This window comes from Lycium barbarum, chromosome 10, assembly GCF_019175385.1.
Source record: "Lycium barbarum isolate Lr01 chromosome 10, ASM1917538v2, whole genome shotgun sequence".
NCBI classification, from domain to species: Eukaryota; Viridiplantae; Streptophyta; class Magnoliopsida; order Solanales; family Solanaceae; genus Lycium; species Lycium barbarum.
Window position 1 is genome coordinate 100,422,962 of NC_083346.1, and position 21,703 is coordinate 100,444,664.

The window sequence follows — 21,703 nt, forward strand, 5'->3', positions numbered from 1 at the left end:
TAGATTCAATCACACAGGAATAATGGCACGGAGCCTACACAATCACTCAATCACATTCACGTATGAATTTAGCCACACAATACCATGCATGAAAACTAAACATGCTTTCTCCTAAGGATATCACAAAACATACAATCAACTAACTAAAGCCTAACTTAAGTAAACTATAACCTACCTCAAAGTAGAGGTGGAACACGCAGGTTACTCTGCCACAGCCTTTACTTTCCTCAAAGCCTCAATACGTTCACAATCTAAAAATAGAAAGCTCAATGAGTCATATTTCTCAATTCACAAACACCAAAGCAAGAATACCGTTCCCTTCCCCCATTCTAAGGGTAGATGATTTTCTAGGTGATAAACAACCTATCAAGGCCCCTAGTATTCATTTACCATCAGTTTATACAACATTTTATCAAATATTCCCGTTACAAACAATTTTCTATGGCAAAGACACCATTTTTATAGAACCCTAGGTCTCAAATCACTTAGTTTATGATTCTAAATGTTCAATTTATGACACATAGCAACTAACCAACACATTTAAATGATAACTAGCGATAATAAACATAGCCCATCAAGTTTAGAAGGTGTATTGACATTCTAGGGTTTCTACTTCACTTTCACCATTAGAGACCCATGAAGATAATTACAATAATGAAGGGGGAGGGTATGAGAGAATGAAAAGCAATGGAACTTACCTCTCAAGGTTATTTTGCCCTAGCTTGAAAATTCTCTCTAGGTGCTTGTTGGGAAGTGTGTTGGTGTTTTGTGAATAGAGAATATGAGACTAAGTATAAAAATCCCGGGCCACTGTTTTCCGTTGACCGCTGCGCCTGTCAAAACGCTGCTACAGCGGTCCCGCTATAGCGGTCCCAAAGGAAACTGCTTTAACGCTATGGCGGTCTCCCCACCGCTATAGCGGTCCACCGTCCGCCACAGCGGCCACCAAGGACATGGATGGCCGCTGGCAGCGGTCAAGCCGCCGATATAGCGGTACCGCCGTAGCGGTACACCCCCCGCTGCAGCGGTCCATTTTGGGCAATGAGCTCGACTTTTGTCCAGTTTTCCCCCAATCACCCCACATTTCATCCAAGGCCTCAAAACCACAAAACAAACATACACATATACAAAAAGACGCCCTACAAATCCAACCGCGACCTCGGAATTCCCAACGGAGTCCTGATTTCCCATAACGACCGAAAGGGTCGTTACAAAAAGATTTGAGGTTTATATAAGGAAGTAAATTTCTGAAATCCCAAGAGTCGAGGATTCATCAGAGATGGCAAAACGTCAATAGTCGCCTTCATTGCCTCTTGGTGCTTCGGTTGATTGGCATGACGATTGAGGTCCTAGGATGTTTCAGGATCTGGCGGGTCTTGAATAAATTTGAAATCTCTTCCATATCCCGAGAAAATCTGTTCGAATCCCGAGAAGTGGGGGGACTATCTGTATTGGGCCAAATGCAGAGTATACAGTTGTACCAATACGGGTAGTACATGTGGCATAGAGGACAAGTCATAAGGCGAGTAAGCATTGTTACCACCTGTGGTAGCACCGTGGTACCGGAGAAGTACCATGCCCGGTGGTGAAGTATAATAGCTCCAGAAGAGACTCCAACGGTCTTCTGTTATAAGTCAAGCCAGACGTTATAGATTCGGTGCAATGAGACTTTATGGCCCTCTACATTATTCATCATTACCCTGTATTCAATGCTCATTATGGGCTGGGGCATAATACATGGAATATGCACCCCTAGCTCTTAGTATAAATAGAGGTGATCATTCCCATTGTAAGGACACGAAATACCAGATAATATACTCAGTTCCAATACAAATTCTTTGCATAGCTTTTTAACTTTATTGCGTTCATATCAAGCTCCGGTGCCACGACTAGATCGGAACGAAGGAAACTACGTCCGGGACAATCGCTTACGGCACAGGCTTTTTCCTTATTTCTTGCTTATTTACGCATATTTACATTATTTCTATACAAATAGTCTAATCTTAATGGTCACTCTGATCTACGTGTCCCTGACCACGTCTATAAATTCAACTGAATCGTTTTACGGGTAAACATCCGATAGTATGGCAGTAAAGAGACTAATGATTAAATGGCATTGAAGAATCAATTTTAATTGCCAAAAAAAATAACGGTTTTAACAAATCAATTTTTGTTCGTAACGAAGGCCATTAAGCCTTATCAAATGTAGAAGAAATGGTCGATCAAGGATATTAAAAGAGTGATATTGAGGAGCCAATCAGTGGCTATTCAAGGAGCGGAATCAATTGTCTTACAATTGTAATAGCAGACATAATAATTCTTTTTGAGATAAAAAAAATAATATTTTTCCAATAAAATGATGAGTCTTTATTTGCAAAATATAAACTTATGAATCAAGTTTTAAATTTAAAGAAAAATTGAAATCACAACTTGAAATTTGAAATCCTACTTTTTGGAAAATTTGAGATTTCAAATCATAATTTGAAATGAAGTTGAAGTTTTGTTCACATTTCATAAACATACACTGATTTTAAATTTTAATTTCTAATTTGAGCTTCAAATCCTATGACCAAATGCCTGCTAAATCATGATTTGAAATCATGGCCACATGGGCCCTTAGCTGACATAATATCCTAGGTAGGTCACTCGACTAGAGGTTTACTTTGTGTAGTTTCTCATAAATAGCCATATGTGTTAAGTGATCAGATTTTGTTTGATATAAAGATCCAAATAATTAGATTACGCAAGACATTAGATTTTGTATCAGGTTTTCTTGAATGCATAGCATCCTAAAAGGAGCTAAGAATTTAATTAGCGTTTGACCATATTAGACAACACCAAGACGTCTACTAGAGTTCATGGTAGAAGAATAACAATAGCATTTTGAAGAATTTAAATTAAAAAAAATGGATGTGGTAAAACAATTCAAAAATAGGAGAAGATAACCAAGTTAGGCATTTTACATATAAAATTTTGTACAAAATATATATGCTGATAACACAATAAAACAGACTAGAGAAACCAACTTTTAACTGATTTTCTATTTTCAGTAAATTAGAGTGTGATAAAAATACTTCAAGAGAAAAGATATTGGTATAGCTGGGGGTAGAAGAAAGAGAGAGAAAAAGATAGTTATTAAAACCAACTAGAATTTGTCTGTTTAAAGTAAGGCTATCAAGTGGGCCAGGTCGAGGCCGGGTCGGGCCATTTAAACGTGGGCCACAAGGGGCTGGGTCGGGGCCGGGTCGGGCCGTAAGTTAATGGGCCGGGCTGGGAGAGAGAAAAGGGTGTCCGGCCCTGCCCTACCCGGATAGGGGCTACACCTCGAGCTAACCGGGCCGGGCCGGGTTATAGTTAGTGGGTCGAGCCTCTTTTTTTTTTTTAAGTTCTAATACAAAAATAGAAATTTACATTTACTACTAATAATAAAATTAACATTTACAACTAATGATAAAATTGCTAAATTAAAAAAAAGTTTAGTCGTCGTCAAATTCAAAAAGCTAGATGTTGTAAATTTAAAAAACTAGTCGTTGCTAATTTTATTTGAACCCCTAAATTTATAAATAACTGCACTTTGGTCATATTTTCAAACTATAAATACCCCTCCATTCTTCTTCATTTTCACACAATTCTTCCACAATTTTCTCTTTATCTAAATTTGCTATTCAACTAGTGTGCATTACTTCACCTCCACCTTCTCCTCGAGTTCGAAGATCAACTTCAAGTGCGGTGTGGATGCATTTTGAGCGAGTAAATGAGGAACATGTTAAATGTCAACATTGTGGTGACATATATATACCACAAGTCCGGAGCGTTGAGTATTAGCCTATTAGGGGGTGAGGGTGGAGGGGGTACCGGTGTGTTGTGTATACACTTGTGAAAAGGCACGAAATTGAACTTTGAAGTTTATCTCTACTTTAAATTTGTCCATCGATGTTAGCCGTTTAATTTGTATGTTTTGAACTTTTGATTTGCAATATTTCGCTGTTCAAGTTTGTATGTTTTGAATTTGTAATGTTATCAATTTAAGTTTTAAGTTTTATTTTAAATTATTTATGTAGATGTTGATATGTCTATTTGACTGGACACAAAGTTTAAGAAAGAAGATAAGACTTTCAAACTTGTGGTGTTCAATGAGTCACATATATTTTGTGTAGCTATAAATCATTGCGTAAAGGTAAATTGTTTCCAAATATAAAAAGGGGTCATTCTTTTTATCACAGACTAATAAAGAAATAGGTTCACGTAAATTGAAACGGAGGGAGTATTATATTTGATATAATCTACGTATTCACAGTATATATGACATGCTAATGAAATTTTACTTTTATATAAAACTATCGCAATCTAATATATACTATATACGGAAAATGTATCAAAGGTATATTTGTTGAGAAAACAAGATTGTTTAGCTTTAAAATACAATTTTAAAGAAAATTAAAGTGCTCCGTAAAAAGAGACTCCTAATTTATTGGGATAAAATGTTTTTAAATACTTATTATTAGTAATAAATGTAGTACTTATCTCTTTTTTTTTATTTGAAGTGGGATGGGCTGGGCCGGCCCGGTGGGCCATCACCCGAGCTGGTGGGCTGTCCACCTTGTCCGGCCCAGCCCCCTAATAAATCCCACCTAGCCCATCCCCTTACACCTCTTAGTGGGTCTGGGCCGGGCCAGTGGTAGGCTGGGTTTACCGGGCCAGGTTCGGGCTGGCCCGGCCCATTTGACAAGCTTAGTTTAAAGGCAAAAGGGTCAAGTTTGTCCCTCTGCTATGAAAAAATGATCACGTTAACCTCCTTTATACCTTCCGTACAAATATAACCCGGTTATACAATTGTCTCAAATATACCCCTCAATTGTTAAAGTTGTACAAGGTGGAGCCTATCCCACATAGCACTGATATTTAAATGAGTTACACGTCATGTGGCATGCCACCTCACTAACCAAACCTAGTTTTACCCCTTCCCCTCCATATCTTCTTCCTTCATTAGCCTTTGTGTACGTTTGTTTATTGATAACGTCCAAATCCACTCCTCAAGTGAGAAAATATACACGATCGTCGCAATATAATTTACCCAACTATGAGTCAGGATCAATCCCACAAAGAACAATATACTAGGAGATTTAAACAAGTAAGGAATTATCGGTTTCTACGCTAAGCCAAACACTTGATAATATTTTGGTTTTGAGAAATTATAACTAATGCGAAAATATAAACTAATCTAGAAAGCAAGTAAAATGATCAATGACCACAAGCATGGAAACAGTGGGAATTACGCTCAAGTAACGATCCAATGTACTTCACGATTTTACAACTAAGAGCGTGTTTACGTTAATTAGATAATGATTTCTAAAATCTCATTGAAAGTCTTCCGATAGAATCAACGAATTTCACTCGAAGCTTTCCCAAGCCTTGGAGTGTGATATCTTGTAGTGTGATATCTTGTAAAATCAATATAACCTCAAGTCACTTTTATATTCCTATCTCAATTTATTAGATGAGGTTTAAAGCCCCAAATCCTTGTTAATTAATCTTTCCTAATGTTACACCCCGGAAAATTTTCGTTCGCGCACAGTGGATCGACTGGCGAAGGACAATTTCGAGTATCGAACTAGTGATGTCTTAATGATATTTAGGAGAAGAATTATAATTCCCCTTATGTTGGTAATGAAGTGCCAAGTAAGTTTCAAGAAGGACCCATAAGCCAAATATGGGCATAAGCCATCCAAAAAGGGCGAGTTAAGGAAACACCTTCGGAGGATCTGGTTTGTAGGGGTCAAAACTCCATTTTTAAGTCGGAATTTGGGAAAAACACCACAGTATGACAGTTGTAGATAATTGAAAGATCTTTCCAACCATAGGTCGTGAGCCCTTACATCATATCGGGATCAAAAGTTATGGCCATTTTACGACAGACAGTTCATCACGTTCTGGCATGACATGCGACTCGCACTTGGTGTCGCATGTTCGGCATGCGACTCGCATGTTCGACATGCGACTCGCACTTGGTGTCGCATGTTCGGCATGCGACTCGCATGTTCGACATGCGACTCGCACTTGGTGTCGCATGTTGTGCCAGTGAGAACCGATCGACTGGCAAGACCTGCGACACAACATGCGACTCGCACATGGTGTCGCATGTTGTGCCAGTCCAGAATCTTCTGGACAATTATATATAGACCCAATTTCGTTTCTAACTCATTTTTTTTTCCACCATTTTAGTCCTAAAACCTCTGGAACCCTCTCCAAACTTTCATCCACAAGAAAAATCAAGGGAAACCAAGATTAACAACATCAAATCCATGAATCAAAGTGTATGAAACCCAAGTAAGGTTCATCTTCCTCAAGGAAATCCAAAGAGGGAAAGTAGGGTTTTGGTGCTAGAAGGGAAAACTCCACTCAAGGCTTGTCCAACCATCATCCAAGGTAAGTTTCATGACTATTACATGTTGTTTAAGATATTGGAAGGTTAAGGTACTCGACTTGTAGAGAAGCATAACAAATGGGTCATTCAAGAGTGAATAGTGTCATGTTTGGTTAGTAGTGGAATTGAATCATGGATTATAGGGTGTTGTGAGTATGAATAGGTTATAAATGACTTGTAAACCCTGAGATAAATGTGATACGTGGGAAAATACGATATCGAACCTATAACCATAAATGTGATGAAATTGGAGAGAAATGGTGGATTTTGCTAAATGCACATAGATGATGATTGTTGATTGCGATGTTGTGAGTGTATTGTAGATGTTGGGAGTTGATATAAAATACGGGAAAAGTGGTACAAACAAAGGAAGTGCTGCCCAATTTTCTCTAGAATTAGTAGTGCGTTCTTATGGTTGGTTGACTAATGTTAGTATGAATCCTCTTTTGAATGTAGAGGCGTGACAGTGAAGAAGAATAAGCGAACGCTAGATTGCTTAAACGACAAAGGTATGTTAAGGCTTGTCCCCTTCTTTCAAAGGCATGATTCCTAAGTTGTGAATTCATAAATGCTTCCATGACTTCCTTAATTTCAAAAGTTAGCAGTTTATGATTCCAAAGCATGATTCCTTCCTTGATAACCCGTAAATATTTTCCAAATGCCTACATCGTTCCAAAACGAAGGTTTACGAGTTTGTAAGCTCTTATGAGGGCAATAATGGACATATTTTTTTATCATGATTACAATGATGCCAAAGATGAGAATATTTTCCTATGATGACTACGATGAGACGATTTCATGTTTAAAGGTTCCAAGTTATGATTTCAATGACGATGTAAGAATATTGAGTTATTTCTTGACTTCTCAATTTTATTCATGGATGACTACTATATTTCCTTTAAGATTTCCAAAAGTATATAGAATGACTTCTTACGAAATTATGACCCTACCCTCTATTCTCTTTATATTAGCTTTCGTTGATATTCTCGCCTTATGATGATTGTCCCTTCAAGGCGATACATGACGATCATGATTAATCCATAATATAATCGGAGGTGTTCGACCCTACGTCACTCCGGCAGGAACATAACTTTCCTTGAGCCCTCATGCATGCTACGTATATTATGTATGTATATGTATATGATATGAAAATGTTTTCAGGGGAAGTGGGGAAAGGTGAGGCGCTATAGACGCATAGCCACCTGTACAGCTGGCATATCATGATTCCATCCCGGACGCGGGATATATGGGTGATGGATCGGGCCGTACGTTCCACGGCAATATATTTATATATGATGATATATGGATCGGGCCGTACGTTCCACGACAATATATTTATATATGATGATATATGGATCAGGCCGTTCGTTCCGCGGCAATATATTTATATATATAATGATGTATGGACCGGGCTGCACGTTCCGCAGCAATATATGATATGATGATGGATATGAAGTAAGTCAGCATGTGCTATTCCTTTTATAAGTGACAGTCATATACAGTTGCTCCTTATTGATGCTTCCTTTATCTCATTGACGTATTTTCATTGTTATGCCTTACATACTCAGTACAATATTCGTACTGACGTCCGTTTTCTTTGGACGTTGTGTTCATGCCCACAGGTAGACAGGGAGACGACGCAGACCTATAGGAGCTATCAGCAGATTTTCAGGAGCACTCCATTATTCCGGAGGTGCTAATCGGGTTATACTTTTGTCTATATATATATATATGTATATGTATTTTGGGCATGACGGGGTCTTGTCCCGTCCATATGTCTACCACTCCAGTAGAGGCTCGTAGATGTACAGTGTGGGTTAGATGGTCTCACGAGATGCTATTTAGTATAAATGTTATTTTAATGGCCAAAAGGCATATATATAAGTATTTATGTTTTATATGGAATATAATTTTCCTACGATTTGACTATAAAAGTGATAAAAGAGCATTAAATGAGTATGATGAGACATAGAACGATTGGTGCTCGGTAGTTAGCCCCGGGTACCCGTCGCGGCCCCTAGTCGGGTCGTGACAAAAGTGGTATCAGAGCAGTTCGGTCTTAGGAAGTGTCTACGAGTCGTGTCTAGTAGAGTCTTGTTTATGGTGTGTTGCGCGCCACATTAATAAACAGGAGGCTACAGGGCATTTAGGAAAAATGACCATCTTTCATCATAAGAAATCGTGCGATAGAGCTGTATTATAAGATTATCCCCTCCCTAACGGTGCGTTGTAATTTCATCGAAGCTAATGAAGGGGAAAGCTACAGCAGCCCAGAAGGGCAAGATGGTGGTTGAAGAAGGGCCCGATCGAGAGCCTTCTATATATATGGAGGAGGGAGAACCCCAGAGTAAGGCCCCACCTCGGTTTTCCCATACTTCACCCACTTTAGAGGATCAAAGGGGAGCCTCAACTTTAGCTCCAGCATTCCCCGTTCCTCCCCCAGATGCCTCGGGCCAAGAGATGAGACAAGCTATTCTTTTACTGACTCAATTAGTTGCCGCTCAAGCTCAGCGGCAGGATATGGGCCACGGTAACAAGGGTTGGAGAAAAGGAGATAATTATTCAGTGGTTGATCATGAGTTTAGGGGTGATTCGAGGCAACAATTCTCTAGGCACTCAGTTCGTTCGACAAGTGGTGCTCCTCCGCAGTTTTCGAGACCCAGATTTGATGGATCTACTTATTCTAGGTCACCCCAGAGTCTCAGAGTTTCCAATTCTAGAATTCGAAGTGGTTCTAGTCAGACGAGATTCTCGGTACCACGGTGTACTCAGTGTCGCAGGTTACATAGGGGACCCTGTCGTTTTGGCTCGGATGTTTGTTATGCCTGTGCTCGGCCAGGCCACTTAAAGCGCGACTGCCCATCGCTACGTGGTAAATATAAGGTTCGGACTACGAGAGTGGTAGTTGACTCTTCGTCATCGGTACGCCCTGCAAGGCCAGGGCCACAGGTGTTAGTAGGTGCTGGTAGAGACCAAGGAGGGACGCCTAGTCCGAGTAAATCCTGGCGTCATGTCCATGCATTAACTGAGCGACAAGATCTTGAGTTTTCCCCTGATATCGCTCCAGGTATATTGTCAGTATCCTTTTACGATATGTATGCATCGATTGATTTGGGCCTTATGCCGTCATATATTACTTCAGATGTTATTGACTGTGTTAGAGTAAAAGGCTGGGCCAATCAAGTAAAATGAGATGTCTATATTTGTTAGTGAACCAGTGATAGCCAAAATTGTGATTTACGAGTAAGTTGATTGACAGCGAGTGAATATAAATAATATGTGTATGTATATGGATATTGGAATCCTAGACCGAGTGTGTAGGCACAACTTGTAAGACAGGCACTATTATTTATTCCCTTTAATGGTAAGTGATCTTATGTTGTTTGTTTATGTATTATGTGTGTTCCGATATATGTCCCATTGAGACATCGGACGTGTTTTCTGGGCCATGTGCAGGTTCGGGATTGTTGTGTCTACAAGAGAAACTCTGCCGAAATTTTCCTAGAATCTAAAGGAGATAAGATATAAGCTTGTGACATATTCTAGCGAGAAGAGATGTTGCTCAACAAGGTAATGGCAGGACGAGATTAAGTTAGGAGTATCATTAACAACTGCACGAGGCAAGTTAAATACTATTGGATGGATAGTAACAGTAGTTATAAGGTAGTACTAAACCATGTCATAGGAGAAAAAGGGTAACTCCAATAGAGGGTGATACTGAAGTATTGATTGGAGGGATAAGCACGAGGAAGATACGATAAGTTTATTAGGAAAATAAGGTAACGGCATCACGGAGACAGAGATATGGATATGAAGGGCTATAATAAATGTAAATACGTTGGTGAAGTGACTTATGTGATAAGTGAAATAGGGATAATCAGAAAGAGTAATAGCTTAAGTGTGCTCACTTCGCAAGGTTTAATCTATTTTATGAGCAAGATTTGCAAATGATACCAAGAAGTGTCACTCTATAGAGTTGATTATGATCAGGATATAATGAGGACATAGCGATAACTGGGATACACAGTAAGTAAAGTATAGCAAGAAAACGACCAAAGACATGACATGCTCCATATGAACAAGGGGTAAATGCAAGTATGAATCCAACAGGCGATCCATGGGGTAGTAGATGAGGAAGATTATAAAACCTTGTTAAAGGAAAGTCTAGCATAGAGGTTCTGCAATGACAAAAAAAAAAAAAAAAAAAAAAAAAAAAAAAAAAAAAAAAAACTAGAGAAAAATGATATGGCAAAGTCGTAGTAGTTGCGATTGGTATAATCAAGAGTAAAAGAGCATAAGGCATGTGGGGTATTAGTTACGCATGAGACTTAGACCCTCGAGAACAAAGATGATGTTGCAAGCGAACTATGACCACTGAAAAAGAGGGCAAGTGATATTATATGGATAGTGTGGATGACTAGACTTACTACTGTTGTGAGCACCCCTATGGGACGAAATTTGTAATTGGAGCGAATTTAGACATTGAGTGATAACTACCGAAGGAGCTAAGTAAGATACATTATTGTTCGGATTGTTATGCCAATTGCATCACTCGATTACGAAGCTGCAAGGTGAGTATGTTAAGACCTCCCACACGAACTATCGTAGTTATAACTTGTGGGGTTGGGATTAGTGTTAGGGATAAATAGGATAATTACTTCGAATATGACATAAGTGCATGCCATACGCTTACTATATTAGCCTGGGATATGACAACCTACGAATGCAATAAGGAAGCAGCCTCAGTCAAGATCTTGTAGCGAGGCAACCACTGGGAATGAATGACCTGGGAAGAAGAGGAGAAAGTGAAATCCATGTACCCGCTTTTATTTTAATCCCCGGGAGAGATTCAACATGAGATATCAACATTTTGAGGTATGTGATGCTTTATCTTTATGATGATGCGGCCGTGTGTGGCCCTTATTGTTGTCATTGTTATGGCCCTGTGAGGCATTTATGTATTATGGGTTGTTGTGACAGGATGGTAGTTCCATATTACATGGGAAACTCTGGCGAAATTTTCGTAGAATTCCCGAGTGTTTAACATTCGAGGACGAATGTTCCCAAAGGGGGGAGAATGTTACACCCCGGAAAATTTTCGTTCGCGCACAGTGGATCGACTGGCGAAGGACAATTTCGAGTATCGAACTAGTGATGTCTTAATGATATTTAGGAGAAGAATTATAATTCCCCTTATGTTGGTAATGAAGTGCCAAGTAAGTTTCAAGAAGGACCCATAAGCCAAATATGGGCATAAGCCATCCAAAAAGGGCGAATTAAGGAAACACCTTCGGAGGATCTGGTTTGTAGGGGTCAAAACTCCATTTTTAAGTCGGAATTTGGGAAAAACACCACATTATGACAGTTGTAGATAATTGAAAGATCTTTCCAACCATAGGTCGTGAGCCCTTACATCATATCGGGATCAAAAGTTATGGCCATTTTACGACAGACGGTTCATCACGTTCTGGCATGACATGCGACTCGCACTTGGTGTCGCATGTTCGGCATGCGACTCGCATGTTCGACATGCGACTCGCACTTGGTGTCGCATGTTCGGCATGTGACTCGCATGTTCGACATGCGACTCGCACTTGGTGTCGCATGTTGTGCCAGTGAGAACCGATCGACTGGCAAGACCTGCGACACAACATGCGACTCGCACATGGTGTCGCATGTTGTGCCAGTCCAGAATCTTCTGGACAATTATATATAGACCCAATTTCGTTTCTAACTCATTTGTTTTTCCACCATTTTAGTCCTAAAACCTCTGGAACCCTCTCCAAACTTTCATCCACAAGAAAAATCAAGGGAAACCAAGATTAACAACATCAAATCCATGAATCAAAGTGTATGAAACCCAAGTAAGGTTCATCTTCCTCAAGGAAATCCAAAGAGGGAAAGTAGGGTTTTGGTGCTAGAAGGGAAAACTCCACTCAAGGCTTGTCCAACCATCATCCAAGGTAAGTTTCATGACTATTACATGTTGTTTAAGATATTGGAAGGTTAAGGTACTCGACTTGTAGAGAAGCATAACAAATGGGTCATTCAAGAGTGAATAGTGTCATGTTTGGTTAGTAGTGGAATTGAATCATGGATTATAGGGTGTTGTGAGTATGAATAGGTTATAAATGACTTGTAAACCCTGAGATAAATGTGATACGTGGGAAAATACGATATCGAACCTATAACCATAAATGTGATGAAATTGGAGAGAAATGGTGGATTTTGCTAAATGCACATAGATGATGATTGTTGATTGCGATGTTGTGAGTGTATTGTAGATGTTGGGAGTTGATATAAAATACGGGAAAAGTGGTACAAACAAAGGAAGTGCTGCCCAATTTTCTCTAGAATTAGTAGTGCGTTCTTATGGTTGGTTGACTAATGTTAGTATGAATCCTCTTTTGAATGTAGAGGCGTGACAGTGAAGAAGAATAAGCGAACGCTAGATTGCTTAAACGACAAAGGTATGTTAAGGCTTGTCCCCTTCTTTCAAAGGCATGATTCCTAAGTTGTGAATTCATAAATGCTTCCATGACTTCCTTAATTTCAAAAGTTAGCAGTTTATGATTCCAAAGCATGATTCCTTCCTTGATAACCCGTAAATATTTTCCAAATGCCTACATCGTTCCAAAACGAAGGTTTACGAGTTTGTAAGCTCTTATGAGGGCAATAATGGACATATTTTTTTATCATGATTACAATGATGCCAAAGATGAGAATATTTTCCTATGATGACTACGATGAGACGATTTCATGTTTAAAGGTTCCAAGTTATGATTTCAATGACGATGTAAGAATATTGAGTTATTTCTTGACTTCTCAATTTTATTCATGGATGACTACTATATTTCCTTTAAGATTTCCAAAAGTATATAGAATGACTTCTTACGAAATTATGACCCTACCCTCTATTCTCTTTATATTAGCTTTCGTTGATATTCTCGCCTTATGATGATTGTCCCTTCAAGGCGAGACATGACGATCATGATTAATCCATAATATAATCGGAGGTGTTCGACCCTACGTCACTCCGGCAGGAACATAACTTTCCTTGAGCCCTCATGCATGCTACGTATATTATGTATGTATATGTATATGATATGAAAATGTTTTCAGGGGAAGTGGGGAAAGGTGAGGCGCTATAGACGCATAGCCACCTGTACAGCTGGCATATCATGATTCCATCCCGGACGCGGGATATATGGGTGATGGATCGGGCCGTACGTTCCACGGCAATATATTTATATATGATGATATATGGATCGGGCCGTACGTTCCACGACAATATATTTATATATGATGATATATGGATCAGGCCGTTCGTTCCGCGGCAATATATTTATATATATAATGATGTATGGACCGGGCTGCACGTTCCGCAGCAATATATGATATGATGATGGATATGAAGTAAGTCAGCATGTGCTATTCCTTTTATAAGTGACAGTCATATACAGTTGCTCCTTATTGATGCTTCCTTTATCTCATTGACGTATTTTCATTGTTATGCCTTACATACTCAGTACAATATTCGTACTGACGTCCGTTTTCTTTGGACGCTGTGTTCATGCCCACAGGTAGACAGGGAGACGACGCAGACCTATAGGAGCTATCAGCAGATTTTCAGGAGCACTCCATTATTCCGGAGGTGCTAATCGGGTTATACTTTTGTGTATATATATATATATGTATATGTATTTTGGGCATGACGGGGTCTTGTCTCGTCCATATGTCTAGCACTCCAGTAGAGGCTCGTAGATGCGCAGTGTGGGTTAGATGGTCTCACGAGATGCTATTTAGTATAAATGTTATTTTAATGGCCAAAAGGCATATATATAAGTATTTATGTTTTATATGAAATATAATTTTCCTACGATTTGACTATAAAAGTGATAAAAGAGCATTAAATGAGTATGATGAGACATAGAACGATTGGTGCTCGGTAGTTAGCCCCGGGTACCCGTCGCGGCCCCTAGTCGGGTCGTGACACCTAACCTCAATCTTCCTTTTCCGAGCTCAAATCGAAGTAAATGGGCGAGTCTTAGGGTTAGCTAATCCCTTAAGAAACATTAAAAAGGAGATTAATTAAAACAGCGTTAACTCACTTCATTAGCAATAAGAATTGTTCAATACATAAGCAAAACAAGAGTTCAATCCAACACTTTAATATGAATATTTCCATAAACAAGATTCAAGTGAAGAAAATAATTACTACATACTTAGATGTTCATTACAAAGCAAGAAATTGAAGAAGTGAAGTAAAGGTTCAAGAAAGTGCTCAACCAAATCTTCAACCCCAAAGTTTGGTGTATGAATCCTAGCCTCCAAGACTTGCGTTTTCTGCCAAAGATATGTTTCCAAGTGGCTTGGTTGAGTTTTATGTGGTTTTTGGTCAAAAATCGTGAAATTCCAAAACTGCCCAATTCCACCTAGAATTCCTTAATCACGATCGCGTGAAGCACACTCATGATCACGTCAGTTTGGATTTAGTATCCATGCGGTCGCATCTTCATCTTCGCGGTTGACTTCATTGACCATGCGATCGCGAAGAGTACTTTACTAGCCAGTTTCCAGTTTCATCACCTGAGCTCCATTTTGCCTTGTATTTACTTATTTTGATCCAAATTCTTCTCATGACTCACTGTGCACCTGAAATAATACCAATACACACCAATAATAGCCTCATGTTATAAATAAAGAACACAAAAACCAAGGCAAAGAGGCTACAATCAGTGGTAAATCACCGCTTATCAGTTATCATCATCATCAAAAAGGCAGAATGTATTAGAAATTGAGTTTTGATGATTAACAAACATGCATATGAAGTTGTTTTAAGATTGAGAACCTTGGCCTACTTTTTGGTTCTATTAGAAAAATAGGTAAACATAATCGAAGAAGAAATGACTTTGAGGTGTGGATAAATCGACTTTCCTTAAAGAGATATTGCTCATATACATATTGGACAAAATACAAGCAATTCCCTTCAAGATACAACAAAGCCCTGATTATACCTGCAGATTTTTCTATATGCTACTTCAAGAGTGTCCTTATATTTGTAGAATTTGAGAGATGACTTTTTAGAATAGTCATGCCCTTTTATAAATAGATATGTCTATTCAATTTAAGACCTCTTATATTACAAACTATCTAACAGGTTCTGAAGAACACTAGCGCAAAATTCTAGTAGTAGGATTCACTTTCGCACGCTAGGTAATGGTTTATTTAGTGCATGTTGACCTAGCAACCATCTAATAAATAGATAATCTTGGTAGATCTTTAATTTCTAATTATCAACCAAACGTGCAAGGAAGTAGAGTCATAATTGGAGTATTACTCTATCGTTGGATTCCTTTATTCTCTAGGGTTAGGAGCTTTTTACGACTTTCCAAGTATACTCTAACCTTTGCTGCTAATCGTGTGCTATAGTTTTTAGTTTGTCTTCTTATAGAGTATGCACTTACATTGAGAGTATTGAGAAAACACAAAGCATGAACCAAGTTATGTACACAAGACAAGTTCAAACTATAGAATGTAATGACCATTGCATATGGTAAAAATTGAGCTACAGAATAATTGACGAGGTTGCACAGAATTATTACACATGGACGTTCCAGATTAAAAGTCGATTAATGATATCCAAGGGCCTGGATTAGAAGCTGAGTTACAACCTATAAATACCTGAAATGGGAGCAGCTATAGGCATACATCGAATCTAGTAACAAACTTCTTCCTTCTCAATTCACCTAAATTCTCTCCCTATTTCTCTTCTCACCTTCTTCTTCCCTAATTTCTGTATTCTTCTCTTCTTCTGCATATTGACGCCATGAATATTCCTTTTCTAGCTTTCATTTCCATTTAGCATTTACTTGTATTGTCCATTTATTACAGTTAATAAGAAAATCCAGAAAATCGTCCCAAAATCGTGTTAATTACTTTTTACTTACTGCTCAGTCCATTACATAGAGCCAAATTCAAGAAATTGAGTTCAGTTCTTTAATTTTTTTTTTATCTTGTAATAGGTTTTTCGAGTTGTGACCTTAGCTTATTCGGTTAATTGAGAACATTATTATGGTAAGGTTTACCTGTGGATTTTTTTTTTTTTGGGCTAAGAGTTTAGCTCGAAGGGGTAGCTATGATCAATGTGATTGTAGGCTGTTGAGCGACTTGGATATATTTAGTCTCTTAGGTCAAAATTGATCACCTTACTTGTTGCAGGAATTTGTGAAACAAGGTAGAGAATCTAGTTCTAGTACGTAAATCAGTATCGTTGTAGGCAAGTCGAAGATCTATCAAGACACTATTCACCCCCCCCCCCCCCCCCCGGCTTGCGTGCGCGCTTGTCTAAGTTACTGAAATAACGGATGAAGCTCTAATATCATGAAAAAAAATAGATATTGGCCTAACTTAACTTGAAAAATTATTTCATGCAATGAGTGTTGCTACGATCATGCAAAAAGACAAACAACACATCCCTCAACTAACGTGCGGCACTTAACCATCATAAAATTTGTCTTTCCCATTATTTAGGAGATTATTTTCTTACATTTTATGCCATCCTAACTAGTAGTACATGACAATGGAAGCTCAAGCACTTATGGCAGACACCAATTGATAAAGAGTGTCATTCAACTCTATTTTGCAAATAAAAAAATTGTTGGAAGTACTAATACTTTAAAAAAGACAATATGCATATTTACTTATGATCGATAGTAGTTGAAAATACTACAAACTATTTACAAATAAGTTAAGTCTTAAAATCATATCCATCTCAAACTTAAACTTACTTATGAAGAGAAAATGATAATAAATGGACACTACTGACATAATACCGTGCGTAGTCACAATCAGAAATTTGCTATTTTCCGACTACAAATTTTTAGTCGCAATTCCGACTACTTTTCTGACTGCAATAGTCGAAAAATTATAATTGATGATTTTTTTTTTAAAAAAAAAAAATTATCCGACTACAGTTGCGATAGCAGTGGTCATAAAATTTGGCAGAAAATTTTGCGAATTAACGTTTTCAACTACTGTAGTCGGAAAAAAAGTCAATAAAAAAGTTTAACCAGTTTTCCGACTACAGTAATCGGAATTGTTAACAAAAATAATTTTTAAAGTTCCGACTACAGTAGTCGGAATGCACAAAAGTCTTGACCAGATTTTTCAGTTGAAAATAGACTGAATTTGCTGACTAAGCCATCAAAAAGTTTGACTAAAATAAAAATATAAAAAATTGTTTTTCGACAATTTAGGGTTCACTTTCTAATCTCCCATTTTCTTTGTACATTACGAATTTATTTAGATTTTCGTTGTTTTAATGTAATTTATCTGTGGGAGATTCATCTGGCAAAATACGGTTTCAAATTCTCTAAATTTGTCTAATGTGAGCTTCTGTATAGAAGAAGATGATGTCGGCCGATTGATTCCCCTCGCAAAGAGGTTCGTCCCTAATTTATTGAAAGGTCAAATTAGGGTTTTTATTTATGTTTTCCTAATCTCTGAATTTCAGTAGTTTTTGTATGTGGTATCCATACACACAAAAAGGTGTTATTTTATTTTTATATCTTGATAGATTAATATGCGAGAGAAATGCTACAATTTCTAGGTATGCAGAAAAAATCTATCAACATTTATGTATTGAAAACCCTTATGTGTTTTAAAGGAAAATTACCTGTAAAAGGTAGTGTTCTTTGAATGTGAAAATGCGATACAATTAACTAATGCCTTAGTTTTCCAATTCAACCTCTATGTAGTTGTGGCTGGGGTTCTGCAATGGAGTTATGGTTCATTTCTTGAGTTAATATTATTAATAAAGAAAATATCCAATCCCATTAGTCTGAAACTAGAAAACTAGAGCGATTGAATATTTTGATTTTGTTGGCTATCATAATATTGGTTTGATTGAGGCTCAAATATGGCATCTTTTATTATAGAAGAAAAATGTTTTTTCGTTGACTTCAAAACCAGTAACTTAAGTATTGGAAAGAACAGAGTTGTATACTTTGCTTCCACAAAGTGAGGATTTCTCCTTACCAAATCATGCACATAAAATGTGATGGAGGGAGTAACTGTATCTCCCTCATGTCTTAGCCTATGCTAGGTTTATTACTTGGGTAATAAGGTTAGTCTTGTTAATTTACTATAATTTTTAGGCTTCATTATAGTTCCTTCTAAATTGTTTTTTACTGGAAGCCTACACGGAACTGCAGAAGACTTTACTTACCTGACATTCTCCACTTTTTTTGGTTCAAGGATTACATAACGTGACTATTTTAGATGCTCAGGGATCAAACAACAGCTTGAGTCGGTACTATGCTCTGTGGAATAAACCCTGACCATTGTCAACTATTGTAAGGCTCCGCAGCTCATATTACTGACTTGGGTTTATCATGGCCTTCAAGTGTAAATTACATTTTCTTTTTTACCTTTTAATTGATATAGGACAGTGAAACAGGTTCCAAACTCCCATATATATGTGAAAAAAAGAGAATTATACCGTGAGCTGGCTTCAGCTGCCGAAAGTGGCTGGGGTTTTAGTTCAAGATGGATGAGGTAGCATAGCACTTTTTTCATTTATTTTTCAGTATACTTTGGTCATGCAGATCATGACTGGTTTATCTTCTATTGCAGGAACGGATCTGATCTCACAACAACTAGTACAACATCGATTGTGCCAGTTGATTTGAATGCATTACTTCTGAAGGTAATTCTCTAAACATTAGGCCTTATAAGTGAGACCTTGCACATAACCTGGCTTTAAAATTTGTTATAGATGGAACTGGACATAGCCTTTCTAGCAAATCTTATTGGAGAAAGTAGCACAATTACATGTTTTACAGAAGCTTCTCAAGACTCAAAATACACAAAAGGCCATGAACTGTATCTTTTGGAACGTCGAGATGGGGCAATGGCTTGATTATTGGCTTGCCAACAGCAACACATTCGAGGTGGTATATCTTGCATAAACCAGTAATCGTAGATGCATCTTGTTAAATATTCTTCTTCTGTGAACCATAGATGCATCTTGTTAAAATTTGTTGAGTCATACAATAGATGCTAGATTCTTAAAGTTCCCTTATTAATCAGTTCAGTGGATTAATAAGTTCAGCTAGTTACTGCTATATTGACGATAGTTTAATTATTGGAGATTCTATTCACTTTAGACTATGGAAGTTTGCTAGTTGGCTAAACTTTAAAATTATTGCTCAAGTAATCTCTAAGTATTGCTGCTCATTAGTGTAGTTATTTTTTTAGATAATTCATTGAGAAGAGTCAACTATGTTTTTCATATGGACAGGGGTGGCAGGTGGTGTATCAAAAAGGTACCACGGGCTTGGAGTATAGTGTTCCTTGTGTCGTCCGTCGCCATGTTGAATGATGCTTCTACTTCACAAAATTCGGAAGAAAGACAGCGATGCGAAAACATATTACAATGCTGACGCAACGGTGGGAAACAACCGAAGCTAACTTTGCTAAAATGAAAGAGTTCATGAAGAAGAGACTGAATTTGATGAGTAATTTGTTGTGGTTGTTTGAGAGTTTATGGATGTTTAGACTTGATTGCTGTGGTTGTTTATTAGCTAGTTAGACTTGATTTGAATGATTTTGGATTTTTAGACTTGATTTTGCAGTGGATGCTTTAGTTTGGTTGTTTAATGGGGTTTGAATGTTTAGATTGTATTTTAATGTTTAATGCTATACTTATTTGAATTAAATTAGGTTTGATTAGTTGGAATTGATGTTTGGTTGGGCTATTTGGTTCTGGTTGTTGTTTTGGTTATTTGGCAGGGGGTGTAGCCTAATATAACAGCTGAATTTTGAAAAAGAAAAGATTGGGTTTTCCGACTAATGGAGTCGGAAAGATAAATAAATAAATAATTTTATATTTCAAAATTCCGATTACTGTAGTCGAAAAATAATTAAATAATTATTAAAATATTCCCGACTATGGTAGTCGGAAACAATTATAATAATAAATAATTATTTATTTAATTTTCCGACCACAGTAGTCGAAAAATTTCACTGTTTTTAAGTTGTTTGGCTATTAAAATTTTCCGACAACTGTAGTCGGAAAATATTTTCCAACATTGCAGTTTCCGATTAATCTAAAACAGTCAGAAAGTAGTCGGAAATTGGATTTCCCGACTACCATCCGACTGTTTCAGTAGTCGGAAAACAGTGATTTTCTGGTAGTGATTATTATGACAATAAATGGACACTGCTGACATAATACCCTGTGTAGGTCACTATACTCGAGGTCAACTTTGTGTAGTTTCTCATATTTGGCCATATGTGTTAAGTGACAGATTTTGTTTTATAAAGAGCCAAAGAATTAGATTAATCAGAGATTAGATTATGGAATTAGATCACAGAATTAGATTCGGTATCAGATGTTCTTGAATGTATAGGCTATAGCATCCCAAAAGAGCTAATAGTTTAATTAGCTTTTGACTATATTAGCAGAAACCAAGACGTCGACTGGAGTTTATTGTAGAATAATAATAGCATTTGAAGAAGTTAAATAGAAAAATGGATGTGGTAAATAATTCAAAAACAGGAGAAGATATATAACCAAGTTAGGAATGTTGCGTATAATTTTGTACAAGATAGCAATTAAGGGACTAATCAATCAACTAAGCCTCAGTTTCAAACTAATTAGAGTCAATTATATGATTCTTTCATAGGATTTTTATCGTATTTCCATTATCTTTTGGCTGGCCATCAACTTACCACAACCTTCTCTATCTCTGGACTTTAGACTAGCTATACTTTGCGAATCTCAAAGAAGCTGAGATTGAATGATGTTAATAGTTTCAAAATAACTTGTCTAGAAAAACTCTCTACAGAAGATTCATAGATATTCTAAATCTTTACGACCTTAATTGTGTAATTTCATCCTAACTTTATCGACTTTATTCATTTACTTAATTCATTTGTTCCCTTGAATTCTACTGTAATAAGAACGCCTTGCTCAAGAGAAAAATAGAGGAAAGGAAAGATACATTTGGACATGTACTAAAACCATTATGACTGTTTCAGCAGAAAAACAATCGCTCCAGCACAGTGAGGAACGCCTTTAACTATAATAATGTCATTAGCATATATAAGATGCCTGCTATGGTTTGCTGATTTTGGCTATTTTATTGACTATTTCCTTTCAAACCACTTAAAAGCTCCATTGTTTCTGGTTTTCAGGATAAAAGGAATTCATAATTCAGGTTAATGTTCAACACCTACCAAAAATGTACATCCAATGACTTGACAAAAGAAATA

At 37.4% G+C, this 21,703-nt stretch overlaps 1 protein-coding gene and 2 long non-coding RNA genes across 10 annotated transcripts; all 3 read left to right on the forward strand.

Moving 5' to 3' along the window:
* Window positions 1-6,223: 6,223 nt before the first annotated feature.
* Window positions 6,224-7,739, forward strand: LOC132616007 (uncharacterized). The gene is made up of 3 exons (XR_009572936.1): window positions 6,224-6,426; window positions 6,881-6,933; window positions 7,586-7,739. It is a non-coding gene; the product is annotated as an uncharacterized LOC132616007 (long non-coding RNA).
* Window positions 7,740-12,187: 4,448 nt separating this feature from the next.
* LOC132615807 (uncharacterized) lies at window positions 12,188-13,700 on the forward strand. The gene is made up of 3 exons (XR_009572850.1): window positions 12,188-12,387; window positions 12,842-12,894; window positions 13,547-13,700. It is a non-coding gene; the product is annotated as an uncharacterized LOC132615807 (long non-coding RNA).
* A 3,358-nt stretch (window positions 13,701-17,058) lies between these two features.
* LOC132615580 (probable trehalase) lies at window positions 17,059-20,123 on the forward strand. Of its 8 annotated transcripts, none has more exons than XM_060330193.1 (6): window positions 17,071-17,869; window positions 18,715-18,780; window positions 18,872-18,982; window positions 19,061-19,133; window positions 19,270-19,377; window positions 19,728-20,123. In XM_060330193.1, exons 2-6 carry the CDS (start codon window positions 18,743-18,745, stop codon window positions 19,806-19,808), a joined length of 411 nt encoding a protein of 136 aa, XP_060186176.1. In that variant the 5' UTR covers window positions 17,071-17,869; window positions 18,715-18,742; the 3' UTR covers window positions 19,809-20,123. The 8 variants fall into 8 exon arrangements, 4 of the variants coding, with proteins under 4 accessions (XP_060186178.1, XP_060186176.1, XP_060186175.1 ...); XM_060330192.1 differs by having other exon boundaries at window positions 17,080-17,869; window positions 18,683-18,780; XR_009572751.1 differs by having other exon boundaries at window positions 17,094-17,869; window positions 18,877-18,982; window positions 19,203-19,377.
* Window positions 20,124-21,703: the final 1,580 nt, after the last annotated feature.

What these genes read in the sequence shown, in the direction of transcription:
- LOC132615580 (XM_060330193.1), top strand. Translation starts at nt 18,743, where the DNA reads ATGCTCTGTGGAATAAACCCTGACCATTGTCAACTATT. An exon ending in CCTGACCATTGTCAACTATT is followed by an intron (nt 18,781 to 18,871) that starts GTAAGGCTCCGC and finishes TAATTGATATAG; the next exon opens with GACAGTGAAACAGGTTCCAA. An exon ending in TGAATGCATTACTTCTGAAG is followed by an intron (nt 19,134 to 19,269) that starts GTAATTCTCTAA and finishes CATGTTTTACAG; the next exon opens with AAGCTTCTCAAGACTCAAAA.